Source organism: Leuciscus leuciscus, assembly GCF_965113295.1.
Source record: "Leuciscus leuciscus genome assembly, chromosome: 9".
Classification (NCBI taxonomy): domain Eukaryota; kingdom Metazoa; phylum Chordata; class Actinopteri; order Cypriniformes; family Leuciscidae; genus Leuciscus; species Leuciscus leuciscus.
Window position 1 is genome coordinate 37,821,137 of NC_138733.1, and position 17,163 is coordinate 37,838,299.

A 17,163-nucleotide genomic window follows, 5' to 3' on the forward strand; every position below is an offset into this window, starting at 1 on the left:
AGGGAAAACATGGAGGTGTTTGGTCGCTTCTAACTTCATCTCTGTTTGGTCCCTAATGAATGAACTGGGCTAAGCTAAGTGCTATCAAAGTGTCGCCACGCGCCAGAGCGATTGAGTGCACGCACTGAGATGAGAGAGGTATGTATCAACTCGTCTTAGTTAAGGGAATAACATAGTTTAATATGAAAAAACGGTGGAGTATCCCTTTAAATCTGCAGCCCAAACTGTATTGTAAAATTTCAGACACTGATGCATTTTATTTTGTCCAACTAGACGGAGATGGGGGTGGTGCAGTAATGTTTCAATTGTTGTACGTGGTCAGCATTCGTCCCTACAGCAAGAGCATGGATAGAAAGTGATGGCTACAGAGCGATAGTGTTGGAGGGCACACAGACACTGTTGTGCGATTCTAATAAAGACATGGTTTAGTGACATTTAAGCACAGAGTCAAGACAGAAAGATGGCGAGAGTGCAGCATAATTCCCTTTGGGTTGTACACTCCAGACAGCATATCCTAAACTCAGTATAACATCCTCAAGGGCATTCAAAAATCTCCCCCATCAAGTCTGAAGCAACGCCCTATTACATTAAACATGCAAGATAATCTAAACAGCAGACCGAAAATAAATTGTGGGTGGGTAGCCAGTATTAAAGAAAAAAAAACATTTGAAGAACATTTCAACTGATTCCGTCTATATTGTAAATGTCCATTGCGTCTAAAACTTTATAGAATCAAAAATGACTTAAAGGTGATATTAATCCAAATGACTTGACTAGTATTGCTGATATCATTGTGATGAACAGAATAGGCTCGTTTGAGATGAGCAAAATCTAAGCAGAACCGATCAACGGTGATCACCGCGAGATGCATGCCGGTTAGAAATGTGTCTGAGTGCGGTCCGCCTTGCTCTAATGTCATGCTGACTTATGTCAAAAAACTCTCACGACAGCGAGGCGGATTTGTCGGATTCTGCAGTCGTGCGCAGTTGCTCTCCACTGACTGCGCTGATCAAAAGCACGATTAGAAACGACTTGCTGACGACACAGCTTAATGCTAATTGGTTTAAACAACCGTGATGTATTGATCTCTTTTAAAATGTTTGATTTTAAAACTCTGATATCATGTCATTGGGTAATTGACGAATACGATTTTTAAAAGTGTAAAAAAAGTAATGGAGATATAATTCATTTTGAAACCATTTTTTAGTTTTACTAAGCATTAACAATGAGATTCTGTTGTTTTTGCAATCAATTAACACAGCTTTTGTCATTTTTTACAAGATGGAAAAAAATTTTCACCAAAAAAGTAATTCAGTTTAACCATGAGTATATTTAAAATTATTAATTTGCAGACAATTATTCATGAACAAATCTGATTTGGCATTGATCTTGAGACGGTATATAGGCTAGTGTGTAACACTGAATGACCAAGGCTGGTTATACCGAATGACTATGTCTGACAATACACAGACACAAATAGCTACAGAAGCACATTTTATTGTTAATATAATATTACTGTAAAAAAGTACATAAAACATTAAAAACATTTCATTGTTATTGGAATGAACATATTTACATGATATTAAAATAATTAAAACATTGAAGCATTTAATTGTTCTTGGAACAAATGTTTAAATTGTTTAACAATGAGATCCTATATATTCTTGAAAGTCATCCAGTGTTTGGAGCATAATCTTGAGGACCTTGAGTTTAGAGGATCTGGCTCACTAATGGTTGTATGCACATATTTTGTCTGGTTCTGATGGCAAAAGTGGTTCCTGTGGCCCTTCATCCACTGGGCTGCAGGTGTCACATTTAGGTTAGGTCAAAAATTTAAATTCTGTCAGTAATTACTCACCCTCATGTTGTTCCAACCCCGTAAGACTTTCGTTCATCTTCGGAACACAAATTAAGATTTTTTTTTTTATATCTTAGAGCTGTATCACTCCTTCATAGGCTTCTATGGGATCGAAACTTGCAAACCCAGAAAGTTAGTAAAGACATACTCAACCATAAGTTCATCAAGCGACGAGAATTCTTTTTGTGCGCAAAAAACAACAAAACTTTATTCAACTATTCATTTTCGTCTGTGTGGGCCTGAATGAATTCACGTAGTGTAACAGCACAGTGCTTCTGTGTTGTACGTCACATGCATCACACACATGACCAGCGTCGGCCAATAGTGAGCCTACGTGGTGACGTACAACCCAGATGTGCTGCGCTGTTACACTACGTGAATTGATTCATGCCCACACAGACGAAAATGAACTGTTGAATAAAGTCGTTATTTTTGTTGTTTTTTGTACGCAAAAAGTATTCTCGTCGCATGATAAAATTTTTGACAGAATTTTATTTTTTGGCTGAACTGTCCCTTTAAAGACTCGGGGGTCAGATTCATTATATTGTTTATGGTCAATATACAACTTCTTTCTGCCTCCGTTTTGCTCTCATCCATATATGCCTCCTTTTCTTGATCCTTTTGGCCAAGTTCATCAATTGACACTTGTTCTTTTTTGGCCACTGAGTTTTCTTCTTTGGTTACTAAAAATTAAATTATACAACAACTACAACTACAACAACAACTACAACTACTACTACTAATAATAATAATAATAATATAATATTGGCAGGTGTTCCTGTTAATCACTGAATTAATGCAAAATAGAGCCGATTGTATGCGTTGTAACAGTGTTATGATACAGTTACTACTATATATAGTTTTATAATAATAGTAATAATAAAATAATAAAAACAAATTATACTTTTCTCTTCTTTTGGCAAGTATCTCTTCCTTTTTACCAGGATCAGCTTTGATCCTTTCCAATAGCGAGCTGCTTTTTCCTTATTTGATAAAGGCCTCTGCAAAAGTACAATTCTGTCAAAATGATGTAATAATATAATAATTTCCTATTAATAAAATGTTGTATTTATTTATTCTAAATATGTACAAATATGACCAACATACATTGCTGTCATTCGGTAAAACCAGTAGGTCATTCGGTATAACAACATTTTCGGTATTACCAAATTACATTTTTGGTAATACCGAATGACAATATTTTCAAACAATGCTAACAGGCTGATAAAATACTCCTCAGTTTCAGGTCAAATGCAATGCCAGATTGACAATAATGATATAGTCATATTCCTTTTAGATGTTTATTTTTCAAAAACATTGATGATATTAATAATCCAGCAGTGTTATTTTTTCCCTGTCATATTTTTTCAACAGTAAGCCTCTTTTAATTAAAACCATTTCTCGTCATAGCTTCAAAGTGGCATACATCAAGAGGAGTAAACAATTTACTAATTGTTTTGGCCAAATATCCTGATAATCACAGGAGTTCACATCTCCAAGAATCAAAATTGGTTGGCCAGAAAAACGTGGCAAACAATTATTAAAACTATCTGTTATTTTATTCCTGGCTTCTACATTCTCCGGTCCCGCAACATAAATTAAAATGACAGTGATCTGTCTAAATTCCCAAGGTAAATAGAAAGGTCTAAAAGACACGGACAAGATGTCGTAATCTGTAGTACATGTTCATGGATCTGAAAATGTGATGCCCATGTGTTATCCACAAAAATACACAGTCCTCCTCCCACAGACTTATATGACGCAACTTTATCTCTGTCGGCTCTAATCATTGTGTTTCCATTGAAGGAAATATCCTGAATGTCATCCTTTAAACCAAGTCTAGGTAACATAACAAGTGACTTTGCCTAAAGTCACTGTCATATTTAACTTTCGCTGCCAATTCTCCATTTTATTCCTCAAGCAGCATACGTTAGACAAGATTACCGGTAAGGGAGGTTATAAAGCTCTGAATGGTTTAACTTCTCAGTCCTTGAGTAAGCTCTTATCACTTTATAGTCCTTCACTGTGGTCTCAAAATTCTGGTCAGTTGATAATACCTAGAATATCAAAATCGACTGTGGGTGGTAGATCACTTTCGTGTTTAACACCTAACCACTGGGATAGGCTTCCTAGTGTTGTTCGTTTATATCTAGATTAAAGACCCATCTTTTTAACATAGTCTTCACATAACAAACCATCACATTTCTATCATTTAAATCCCTTAAACGATTGTTAGGCTGCATAAATTAGGTCAACCGGAACCGGGAACACTTCCCATAACACCCGATGTACTTGTTACATCGTAAGAGGAATGACATCTATCCTAATATTATCTGTCTGTCTTATCCTTATCCCGAGGTAACTGTATTCGGCCGGATCCTGTCCGTATCCAGACCAGAGGGTAGACCTGCACCCTGAGACGACCACAACGTAGCCTTGAATATCAGAGGAGACAATGACAACTAGACTAGATTATTGATAAGAGACAGAGTCCCTGTGAAGGAAGGCGTGCAGACATGCCCAAAGCCAATCAAGATGTGTGTGTTTTACATGTGTGTCAGACACAGGTCACTCCGGGACGCGTTCCCATAACACCATGACACAGTGTCAAGTTCCTTCGAAAGGGACTTCTCAAAGAGCATGCAAGTACCGAATTGAGTTCTCTTTCGTGTCTTTTTGCGCTTGAATTTTTTAATTGGCAAGGCTTCAAAACACGTGTAAATGATGAAGCAGCACTGACTGGATTGGGCAAGTGACAGTTCTGTCAACTGTCCCGAGCATCATTTACGCTGGCACCAGGCCCTGAAGGACCTTTGAAATAACTGAATTTGGCCTAATGAAAGTGTAATGCAGTCAAGACCTGCCTGGAACTACTTTAGCTGTGCGTTTACTGGAAAATTATTGCCACCTTAGAACATTCGTCAGCCAATCAGAATGAAGCATTTAACAGCCCTGTGGTATAAAAGCAAATAATCCACACATAAGATGAAGTCAACAGAAGTACAAGTAACTTGGATGAAGCATTTGCATTCAGTATAGATACTCTAACTGTAGATTTGAACTGAAGATTTACAGAGGAATAAACAAAATTTTCCACGTAAAATATTCTGACAATAAACCATACTGCCATATAACATCCCATGTAATTTTAATCATACAGTCTTTTTATTTAATTGAAAAAAAAATGATAAAAGTAAATGATGGTCAATGTCATAAAGAGCAAGTCTGATCAATTGCTTCATTTTTCAAGATTACTGGCTAATTTCTGGAAGATAACTAACAAAATTACGTCAGTTAGAGGTTCTGAATTTTGGTTTCGATTACTTTTCGAATTATCGTCCAGCCCTATCTCAAATATAAAAATAGTCATGAATCTTTCAGTGCTGAATCTTGTACATTTTTGGTCAGGGTGTTTTTTTTTTATTCAGCAATTTTGTCTTGTGTCTATGAAATTGCTTATTCAAGGCAGTAATTTAGTAAAAATGTTGCTCCCATTTTGTAGATTCTGCCAAATGTATGTAAACTTATGACCCTGTATGAGCTTCTGTTTGTATGTATAAATGGAGCTACTGCTGTCTTCAACATGAGAGCAGAATTATCTGCAAGAATCACTGACGCAAATAATGTAATTTACCAAAAACCTAAACAGTTGCAGTTAACTAGCAGTGAGCAATTAGAGAAATCCCCCACCCCCGGGTGTGACCCAGGGTGACCTCGCTCTCATTAAGTGCCATAGGCAGGGAAGAGTGGGGGAAGTGCAAGTGGTTTCTGTAAGGCTTCGGAGTGCAGTTCAAACTATGAGACTGTTTTCTTCTTTTGAAAAGTGAAAGGAATGAATAAAGTTAATGTATAGTATTATGAAACAGAGGTTTGACAGGATTGGGAGGTATAGATGGAAAAATTAACAAGTCTTGAGTAAAAAAAGTAGACAAAACAAAATGTAGACAAAAGATTTAGACTTCCTGCAAATGTTATGGTTGAGAGAGAACATTTTCATTCCCACAGCTATGTGCTCTATTGGCCTTCATTCCCAAAACAAAGCCTTAAATACAACCTCACTGAGTGCCCTCTGACTTATCACATGGCCCTAAAACTGCAAACAGCCTGCAGTGGGGGACCGCAAATGCGACACTAAGCAGTAGGGCTGTACTTAATACATCTTAATATTTAACTGGCTCAGAAATGGCTTATTTTTGCTATTTGTCCTGTTGTCGTTTTTCAGAGGGACCATCTTTTCAACCAAAGAGTCACTGTTGCCAAATAGATGTTTAATGCATGAACAGTAAAAATAACCAGTGAAATGCTGTTTCATTATAACAATAAAAATGGTTTTGATCCGATTAATTAAATCTGACAGTTAAAACTGAGCTATCGATTAACATGAAACAAGTTTATTTGGGACTAAACTCAGCAGAGAAAGAAATATTCTCTCACTTTCAACTGCATTTATTTCCAGTAAATGTCTTCACATGTAAATATTTGTATTAGTCTAAAAAGATTTAACAACTGAGACATAAACTGAACAAATTTGAAAGATAATTGATGAACGAAAACTGAATATGAAGTCCTTGAACAAAGGGGGGTCAATATCAAAGCACCTATTTACACCATGGTCACTTCATGTGTTTTCTCTGATCTATCCATTCGTGAAAAGACCAGGTATAAATGCCCTCTGAAACACTTTCGAGATGGATTTAAATCCGATCACTCAAACCACTTCGTTTGAGACGCATTATAGATGAAACCGGTCAAAATGCATCTGCTTGTTGAAACCACATACAGTATGCAAATTTTACTCCTCCTAAAATGTAAAAAAATAAGCATGTGAGAGTGTGTTATAGGCTATATGAAATATTATAGCCAGATATGACAGTGCTACTGCAACACACATCGCTGCAGATGAGCTGAGTATCTCTTCAGCATGCCAAATCGCAAACTGCTGCAAGTCAAAATGAAAGTAAGTCGCAGATGCTCAAAACACAATCATCTTCTTTAAAAGTAATGAGACTCAATGATCGTATCAGTGCTGATGCCGCTCTTTCCTATTGTGGTCTTTGATCTTGAAATGAGCTGATGATGAATAAAATACAGCTCTTATCTGCTTTCGTTGATGTGAACTCTGTTCAATTTGCACGATAGATATTCGATCTATCTCGAAGTAAAAATGCATGAAGTGACTAGGTATAAACAGGCTCAAAAGGTTTGGCCACAAGCTGCTTAAAGTACTACAGTGGACCCTCTGCTCTGCATATTTTGTATATCTTCCTTATTTAATATACCTGATTCAGACCATCAGCTCATTAGGAGAGAGCGACATGTGTCACATAAAAGAGACATACAAAATGTTCAAAGAGTTGAGAACCGCTGGTTTAAACCAGTGTTTCTCAACCCTGCTCCTGGAGAATCCCCAATACTGCACATTTTCTTTGTCGCCCTGATCAAACACACCTGATTAATTCGGCTCATTACGAGAAACTCCAGGACCTGTAATGGGTGTGTCAGAAAGATGAGACTTTCAAAATGTGCATCCTGTGGATCCTCTAGGAGAAACACTGGTTTAAACTATACTATATATATATATATATATATATATATATATATATATATATATATATATATATATATATATATATATATATATATATATATATATATATCGTTTAAACCAGTGTTTCGTTTGAGACGCATATTATAGGAGAAAACTCAGAGCAAAAGGAGGTTTAATAAAAGTATTTAATAAAAGGGTGGCAATAATTATAGCCGTGTTTTGGAGAAAATCATTTATTTCAAAATTCTTTCAATTATTTTACTTCAATGAAAGGTTAGAGTTTTGCAAATTTTTTTAATGAATGATCAAAAGGATAAACAATGCAGATTAATTTTTTATAGCCATCTTTGATCATATTTATCAGGGGTGCCAATAATTCCAATAATTCTGACCACAATGGTTTAGTTTGAAATGTTACAATTACCAGTTGAAACTGTAGCTTGAAAATAAAAATAATTGCTCTTCTGTTGCACTGAGTTTAGTTACCCACAAATACTCAAACACAGCATGTGTATTAAAGCTATCTCATGAGAAATCTACATCTACTTGTGGTCAAAGTCAGTCATGATAGCAGAAGAGAGACTTGGTGAAAGATAAAATGCAAAGAGAGCAAAAAGGTGCCTCACACCAGGCCTGATTCTGCTGACCTGGTTCTTCGTGCCAACACACATCCATCCAAACAAAATTAAGATGTACAAAGCAAAATATCAAAGAGGAAGGCTCCGGAATCAGACTGGAAGACTCCTGAGAAGATCCTCCTTAAAAGACCCTCATGGTCACTATGTAGCATAAGCTGCATTTTGGACACTGGAGTGGTTTGTTCCCCCCAATCTACTTAAGCACAAACAACTGAAATGCTCAAACTTCCAAACCAATAAAAAAGTGATGTAACCTATAAGAATGCAGTGAGAATGCCCCAAAAATTCAAGATATTGAGACAAAAAAGACCCCTTTATCAGTTTTTGTCTTATTATTATTTTATATTTATATCAGTAAATGGCAACTGTGCTGGCAATGTTACATAATCCTTTAAACAGTAATACATTTATATTTATTTTGGTTTTGTAGCTATTGCTGGAATGACATTCATAAAATGAAATTAATGGTTTACATTTTTTTTGTTGTAACCTTGTATTATCTCCCTGCCTTAACAATGGACAGAGCAACACAGAGTGCCAGTCAGTGTCACATGTATTCAAATTTCTCATAGATATCACACAAACTCATGCAAACATGCACAACATAAGCACAAAAAAAACCCTAGAATGTAGGGTTGAACATTTATAAAAAACATTTGAAAAGTGCACTAAAGTCACAAAAGTGCTGATTGGCTGTTGGCTGAGAGGTTTACCTTTAGTACAGTGGGGACACCTGTAATTTGCTGATTGGTAATGTCTCAGATACATGGTTAAGGAAAGACCATTACCAATGATTATTTTTTGTTTTCTCTTTGGGCTCTCTCTCTCCCAGCCACCAACACCAGACACCCAGATCAACCTGACTACCACCCCTTCCCCCCCGTCCATTTCCAACTTTCTTCAATAAATAATTCTCCAACATTCATAGTTGTGGCGTGGTCCTTGCTCGTGAAATTTTTTTGGGATTTGTCCAAACTAGTAGATTGAATGTTAACATTTAAGGGCTATCTATGGTAATAAAATCACATTCTAACAATGCTCACATATGTACTTTGCTTTTCTAACTGTGTATTTGTGCCATTAGTTAAACATGGCAGAGGATGGAAATAAAAAATAAAATGACCATCATGATGATAACCTTTTTCAGTCATTCTGCAATCAGCATGACACCTATGGCACCTTTTCACTCAAAACTTACAGTTACATTTAAACAAACTCCTTACATTTAAGGTATAGTGAAATACAGAGCAAAACATAAATGTGCACTTGTAAAAAAAAAAAAAAGTAACTACAGTATAATGTTTAGTTGCAGCAGCACTAAAGTGTTGTAATAGCATTCACATGTTCATATGTTGTTGGACTGCATTAATGAATGAGGCTAGAACTACACTGCAAATCAATAATACTGTATTAATATCATCAATCATTGCCACTGTATTCATTAACAACCTAGCCGTTGGCCCTGGAGCCCCCAGTCCACAGCACACTTCAGATGACATCTCAATCAAACACACCTGATTATTGATTCAACTGATCATTAATTCCAAGACCTGGAGTGGGTGTGTCAGATAAGAGAGAGACGTCCAAAATGTGCAGTGCTGAAGAGGGAGAGCCAGGGTTGGAAACCGCTGCTCACTGCTCCAGCCCAGCACTACATTCCTCTGCGGCGTTTTCACTACGAACGTCACTGAGCTGTTTATGTGTTGAAGAACAGCGTTATAGATCCAAAACAAGACATGCACCGCTAACAGAGGCCATTAGTGGCCCACAGACACAGTCATTTTCGAACACTCACCTTGCTCATTTACAACTTCCACAATCATTCGCCGCAGAAAAAGACCTCGCTACATGCGTGAAAACGAAATACAATGTTTGGCAAAAGAGAGATTTCCCTCTATTTCCCGTTAGGTTGGGGATCCATGCACAGTATGATTCTCTTTACGCAAATCACTGGAAAATGGTGTACACATTGTCTTGTCCGTCCACCAAACAGCATCAAAATAAGGCAAAAGAAGCCCTGTCCTTGTCCGCATGTCTTACCGTTATAGTAGCATTCCTTACGGCATTGGATGCGGTTTGCCGTATCTCCGCGGCGCTTCCCGGCTTCAGTAGGCTTTTCGTAAATCTCCGGGTCGATTCCGCTGCCATTTCTTCATCGGTACATTCGGGGCTACGATCTGCAGTGTGTGCCACGAATCCGTAATGTGTTTAATCACGTTGAAATCGAAAGGCTGCAAATGCGCGTCCTTCGTCTCACTGTCGCTTCCACTCAGCAGCTTCACTACAGCGCGGTGGGCAGGGCTCGGGTTACTCAGCAATCATACTGATCGTGCTCTTGGAATTCAGCATTTTAGGATCATTCCCAAGCATTGCCAGTAAAGAAGGAACAATAATGCAAACGGGTCGAGCGATGGATTATAATAGCCTAATTGAGATGAATGTATTAATGTGGTTCACAGACCATCTTCCTATAATTGATTCCACATCATCAGAATGTCAAATGCCGTGCATACAAGTCAACAGATCAAGTGCATTTAAACGTTCATTGACCGAGATTATAATTAATATGACACTAAGTCGCCCAACATCTTGAAAATATGTTTTATGGCCGATTCCTCACGTTGACAGTTAATGCAGGTAAATATATTTTACAGTCCAAATGTATGCATAAAAAGTAGTCTTACTGCGATAATCTCGGTGAGCATGTCATAACCAAACTGTCTGGAAGTGGTGGTGATGGTGGTAGAAGTGCGCGCGTGAAAGCATTCATGGACTTTAGCGCCATCGCGCGTCATCTCCACAAAACAGAACACACATTATTACAAAAGCATGTCAAAAGTGGTTGGTTGGAGCCTCAGCAATACTGTCATGACGTAATTTCTCGAAATAATGGGTTGCACTGGATTTTTTTTTCTTTTTTCTTTTTTTAGATAAAGGTCAACAATCCATAGCAGGGCCATGCACAGACATTTTGGGGGGCAGTAATAACACTGTTATTTTACAGGTATTTCCTGAATTATCACGATCATACTTAATTGTAAAAAAAAAAATCATAAAAAAAAGGGTCAAATGACTGACAGCTACGGCTGCCAAACAAAAACCATAAAATTCAAGTAAAATATCTTAATTTAAATAAAATGCAAAAAACTTTAACAGACATTTGATGTCACCATGATGGAGATCAGTGTTTGCTTTAGTTGGGCTCTTGACTCTTTATTTTTAACAGTAGTTTTGCTATGGCTATAAATGCAGGAGAAAATGTCATCAGATGATGATGTTGGTCACTTATTGGTGATGTTATAGTCATCATGTGGTGTAGTTGTGGATGTAGTCATAACATGTTAGCTGAAGTTACATCATTTATAAAGAAATAATTTAATTTGATATATAGACTATGATTAATGTCACAATTTTTCACATGACTCTTGTGATATTGTGGCATCAGTATTATGACAATCTGATGTTCTGAAATTAAAATATATAGGCTATATATAGTATACAGAAAATGTTTTGAGCTGTTTTTTTTGGGTGTTTTTAAGCATAGAGTATAGAGACATCAAGGATCAACATATCAGGCTCAACAATGGTGATAATCAACAAAGCTTTTTTTGTGACGGGTTCAGAGTTGATCTGAATTTTTTCATTGTTGCAATATACGCTGATTCTTGATGGCTGTGTGAGTCTATATGATCCTGTCAAAACATTTTCTGTATAATGACTTCATAAAATCTTTCAGAGTATCACAGCAGGATTGGCATGCAAAATTAACAACTTATATTTAACGACTTAATCAGATAAAATAAATCAGGCCACTACATGATGACTATTGTTACTAAAAAGGGAACAATATCATAATCGGAGTAACTCTTGGATTTCTACCATTACAAATATGCATCAGAGACACACTGTTAAAGCAGCTGGAGAAAAACTAATGTTAAAAACTGAAGAGTTTAAGAGCCCAACTAAAGCAAACACTGATCAGCAAAATGGTGACATCAAACTTTATTATTTTCAATAAAACATCAACTTCTACACCTCTGTTAATTCTCAATAAGAATGCTAGTATGAAAGAAATAAAGTCTGGATTGTAATAAGTGAAGATGCTGAGATCTTGAGAGATTTAGGGGCGGTTTCCCGGACAGAGATTAAGCCTAGTCCTAGACTAAAATGGCCCTTTAACTACATTAACAGAAATCGTACTCGGTTACTAACGTAACCTCGGTTCTCTCTAGAAGAGGGAACGAGTACTGCGTAAGATATCTTACGCTAGGGGAAAATCCTTTTTCCGCGAGATATTGAAGCCAAAAATTATCCTTAATTTTGTAATAATGCAAAACGCGTTGCGGCAGCATGCAGACATAGGCGAGGCAGCTCGCGCGCCTATTGGCTGCTCTGCGGCAACTGCAGCAGCCTATCGAGCGAGGCCTGGCGTGACGCCAGACCCAATCAGGGCACTTCGCGCCCGCTGCGTCACGTCCCGCCGAAATGGGCGTGGTCTAGGCCTATAAATACCGCTCGCAGGCAGCTATTATCTGTTTTTTCATCATCGAAGCAACCAGAGCGTGTGCATGCACGGCAAGATACGCAGTACTCGTTCCCTCTTCTAGAGAGAACCGAGGTTACGTTAGTAACCGAGTACGTTCTCTTACGAGAGGTCTCTCGTACTGCGTAAGATATCTTACGCTAGGGGACCCAATGCAAAACGCCGTGCATGCTGAGATCTGACACCAAAGACCCAAGGGCGAAAGCCCGGGGTACATATAGTGCACAATCACTCAGGGAACTCACAGGGAGTCCGGGAAGAAGGAGGGGCGAAGCCGCACTCTTCCACATATGGCAGCGTCGCTGAGACGCGAATTTCATCATACAGACAGGGCGGGGTACGGCCTGAACTGATGGGGGAATGTGGGTCTTACACAGTTTGCCCAGGCACATCTCGTGCTGCTACTTTTCACTGTCGAACATTGAGCTGTGCTCAGTAGACGCAGCATTCTGAGCTGATAGCATCAGGTCAGATAATACTGGTAAACTTAGACCGACAGCAGCCTGGCCTGCAGGGCGGGAACCTCTAGGTTATAGAACCTTATAAATGTAGACGGGGAGGCCCAGCCTGCCGCCATACAAATATCTTGCAAGGCAATCCCACTTGACCAGGCCCACGAAGAGGCCATGCCTCTCGTGGAGTGCGCTCTGACACCCAACGGGCACTGCATGCCCTTGGAGGCGTATGCCAGCGCTATAGCATCAACTATCCATCTGGATAGGCTCTGTTTCGACGCGGCTAGTCCCTTAGAACGTCCGCTAAATGAAACAAAGAGCTGCTCCGTCTGTCTGAAAACAGACGAGCGAGACACATAAGCTCGTAATGCCCTGACTGGGCAAAGGAGGCTCGCGTCTCTTTCCTCATCAGGGACCGGTAGGGCTGACAGGGAGATAACCTGCGCCCTAAACGGTGTGTTGAGGGATTTTGGAACATAACCGTGCTTAGGTTTGAGTATAAATTTGAGTCATTAGGCCCAAACTCCATGCACGCCGCGCTCACAGAGAGCGCGTGTAGATCCCCTATGCGCTTCACTGAAGCGAGAGCCAGCAGAAACACGGTCTTGAAAGACAGGTGTTTCAAATCGATTGACTGTAAAGGCTCAAATGGTGCACCTTTCATGGCTTCCAGAACCGTAGAAAGGTCCCATACGGGGACTGAGGGAGGTCTGGGAGGATTCAGTCTCTTAGCCCCTCTAAGGAAGCGGATGACTAAATCGTTCCTTCCTATTGACTGACCAAGCGTTGTTCCTGAGAACGCTGCTATAGCCGCCACATAAACTTTGAGCGTGGAGGGGGCCCTGCCCTCATCCAACAGCTCTTGTAGGAAGGAAAGCACCTCCGTCACACCACAGTCTGTGGGTGACACACCACGGGCTGTGCACCAGCCCGAAAACACTGACCATTTCGAGGAGTAGAGCCGTCTCGTAGACGGAGCTCTAGCCTGCGTGATCGTGTTTAATACTCCTTTAGGGAGTCCAACATGTACCCGTTGATGGCCCAGACATGAAGGGACCATAGTTCCGGGTGAGGATGCCAGATCGAGCCGTGGGCCTGTGAGAAGAGGTCTCTCCTCACTGGTACTGGCCACGGGGCAGTACTTGCTAACTGCATCACGACTGGGAACCAAGGTTGGTTTTCCCAGAACGGTGCCACCAGCAATACTGAGCATCCTTCTTCCCTGATCCGCTCTATCACCTGAGGCAGGAGAGAGACGGGGGGAAAAGCATAGAGCGGGCGGCGGGGCCACACATGGGCCAGCGCGTCCCTGCTCTTGGAGAAAAATTCCGGACAGTGAGCGTTTTCTTGAGACGCGAACAGGTCTACTTCCGCTCTGCCGAATTTCTTCCACAGCAGTTGGACTGTATGTGGGTGTAGAGACCATTCGCCTGCCGGAACATTGTTCCTGGACAGTCTGTCTGGTCCTATATTCAGGAGCCCTGGCACGTGCGCTGCTCTGAGCGAGCGCAGGTTGCACTGAGCCCATACCAGGAGGCGTTCTGCCAGCCTGTACAGGTTCTTGGACCTGAGGCCGCCCTGGCGATTTATGTAGGACACCACAGACATGTTGTCCGAACGGACCAAGACGTGGCGTCCTTTTATTTGGGGACAAAAACGCGTCAGCGCGTTGTCTACTGCCAGCATTTCGAGGCAGTTTATGTGCAGGAGCTTTTCCCGTTCCGACCACTGGCCGAAGAACGGTCTGCCCTCGAGCAGCGCTCCCCATCCCGAGGTGGACGCGTCCGTGGACACCACTTTCACCCTCGAGGAAGTCCCCAGGCTTACACCTGATTGGTACCAGTCGTTCGCTCTCCAAGGTTTCAGAGCTGTGACGCACTTCTGATTGACCCTGAGGCGAAGCGAACCGGATGCCCACGCTCTGCGTGGGACTCGCGCTTTCAGCCAAAACTGCAGCGGGCGCATGCGGAGCAGGCCCAGCTGGAGCACTGATGATGCTGAGGCCATGAGACCCAGCATCTTCTGAAATTTCTTGAGCGGGACAGACGCGCCGCAGCGAAACGAGTTCGCTGTGCGTTGAATGTCTACCGCGCGCTGCGGTGATAGTCGCGCTATCATGGACAGCGAGTCCAATTCTGTGCCCAGGAAAGATATCTTCTGACTGGGTGACAGAGAGCTCTTCACCCAATTGACACTGAGACCCAAATTCTCGAGGTGATCGAGTAAAAGTGGTCGTGTGTTCTATGAGCACTGAGCGAGATTGCGCTAGAATCAGCCAATCGTCCAAATAGTTCAGTACTCGCATGCCTCTCATTCTGAGGGGTGCGAGCGCCGCATCCATGCACTTCGTAAATGTACGGGGTGCCAGGGACAAACCGAACGACAGGACTGTGTACTGATATGCCTGGCCCTCGAAGGCGAATCTCAAATATCGCCTGTGACGTGACGCTATCTGTATTTGAAAATACGCGTCTTTCAGATCTATTGACACAAACCAATCTCCTTGGCGAGTCTGCACAAGGATTTGTCTGGTCGTGAGCATCCTGAACTGTCGCTTCAGAAGCACTTTGTTCAGTTGCCTTAGATCTAGTATGGGTCTGAGACCCCTGTCTTTTTTCGGTACCAGGAAGTATCTGCTGTATAGCCCTCCTTCGCTCTGAACTTGAGAGAGAGGCTCTATGGCCCCTTTGCTCAATAGTTTCGCCACTTCGGCTCGAAGTAAATGTGCTACTTCTGTTTTTACCGTGGTCTCGACGCGCGCCGCATAGCGGCGAGGGCGTCGGCGAAACTGTAGCGAATAGCCTCTTTTTATAATGTTCAGCACCCACTTCGAAACCCCGGGCAGCTTTGCCCATGCGTCTGCATGGATAGCTAGGGGTTGAATACGAAGCGCGCTCCGCTCGCTCAGCGATGGAGAAGGTTCGGCGTGCTGCAACACAAGCGTCGCGCTCGTGACATTTGAGGCATGGGGCGCGCTGATAACAGCGGGCAGATTGCCCGCGCTCGACTCCTCTGCGGTGGTCAACCGCGAGGGGGAGGGCTGGGCGGTTCCCGTGGGAACTGTCATGTCTATGTGTGGATGTGGGCGCGGGACAACGGGCACATTTATCACACCGAAAGCATCGTTCGCTTGCGTGAAGCGAGTGCACGTTGGTTTCGTTTTTACAGAAACCGTGAGACATGCATAACGTGGTGTTAGTGGGCACTGGGTAGTGGGCACATTCACCATGTTTGAAGCGCAACCGATCTGAGTCGGTTTTATGTGCGCGAGCCCTGTGTGACAGGCTGTGCTTGTGTGTAGAGATGGGCACTGGGCAGTGGGCATTCTTACTACACATGAGACACCATCGGCCGTGGCCGGGACACCAGAAAATACACTCTTTTGGGGATTTATCTGGGTAGCCGTGAAAACGGCATTTGTGTGCAGGCAAGCGGGTGACAGAACCGGCTTGTTGGCTGCAGAAAACACTGGAACAGTCACATTTGCTGGAACTGGACGAGCGAATAGCTTTGGTGTGAGTCTGGCCGCAGCGGGACTTGAACACCGTCGTTTTCCTAGTTGTGCTAGGACGACTTCGGGGCCTCGGGCTTCACCGTAATCCTAGGTCGCGGGCCACGCACGGCGGGGCGGCGACCGGATGAGCGGGAGCGCGGTCTCGCGCTTCGGGCCTGGCGGCGCTGTGAAGTGGAGGCAGTGGACGGTGGCTGTGGCTGTGAGCTCTGAGCAGACGGTTTCGCACGGCCTGCTGCAGAGCTGGAGCGCTTCGGGAGGAAGTGCTTCATAGCCTGTGACGCTTTCTGTATTTCTGCGAATCTCTCCGCAAAATCCTTGACGGAGGATCCAAAGAGGCCTGTGGCGGAAAGCGGGGCGTCGAGGAACGCGGTGCGCTCGGACTCGGCCATTTCCGAGAGCGTCAGCCAAAGATGTCTCTCAGTCACGGTGAGAGAGGCCATATTCCGTCCAATGGCCTGCGCTGCAGACTTAGTAGCACGGAGAGCGAGGTCCGTGGCACTTCTTAAGTCCGGCACGCAGATCGCGTCAGGTCCTTCCTCATCCAGCTTACGGAGGAGATCGGCCTGGAAGATCTGAAGCGTTGCCATGGTGTGCAGCGCTGACGCAG

The 17,163-nt window shown here is 42.1% G+C and overlaps 2 protein-coding genes and 1 long non-coding RNA gene across 4 annotated transcripts in view; 1 reads left to right on the forward strand and 2 right to left on the reverse strand.

Annotated features, from left to right (window-relative positions):
• The window catches only part of dock10 (dedicator of cytokinesis 10), a 138,000-nt gene extending 127,522 nt beyond the window's left edge, over nucleotides 1–10,478 (reverse strand). The window contains exon 1 of one of the 2 annotated variants that reach the window (XM_082180605.1): nucleotides 10,085–10,478. In XM_082180605.1, coding sequence (XP_082036731.1) covers nucleotides 10,085–10,192 — 108 coding nt within the window. In that variant the 5' untranslated portion in view covers nucleotides 10,193–10,478. The remainder of the gene's footprint in view (nucleotides 1–10,084) is intronic. The other variant, XM_082180607.1, reaches the window with a different exon arrangement.
• The window catches only part of LOC309506724 (uncharacterized protein), a 105,947-nt gene extending 90,718 nt beyond the window's left edge, over nucleotides 1–15,229 (reverse strand). Inside the window, exon 1 of the mRNA XM_082180660.1 lies at nucleotides 12,228–15,229. Within this exon, the coding sequence (XP_082036786.1) occupies nucleotides 13,326–14,810 (1,485 nt within the window). The 5' untranslated portion in view covers nucleotides 14,811–15,229 and the 3' untranslated portion in view covers nucleotides 12,228–13,325. The remainder of the gene's footprint in view (nucleotides 1–12,227) is intronic.
• On the forward strand, nucleotides 2,019–5,419 carry LOC309506819. Its single transcript, XR_014208939.1, has 2 exons — nucleotides 2,019–2,135; nucleotides 2,171–5,419. It is a non-coding gene; the product is annotated as an uncharacterized lncRNA (long non-coding RNA).
• Nucleotides 15,230–17,163: the final 1,934 nt, after the last annotated feature.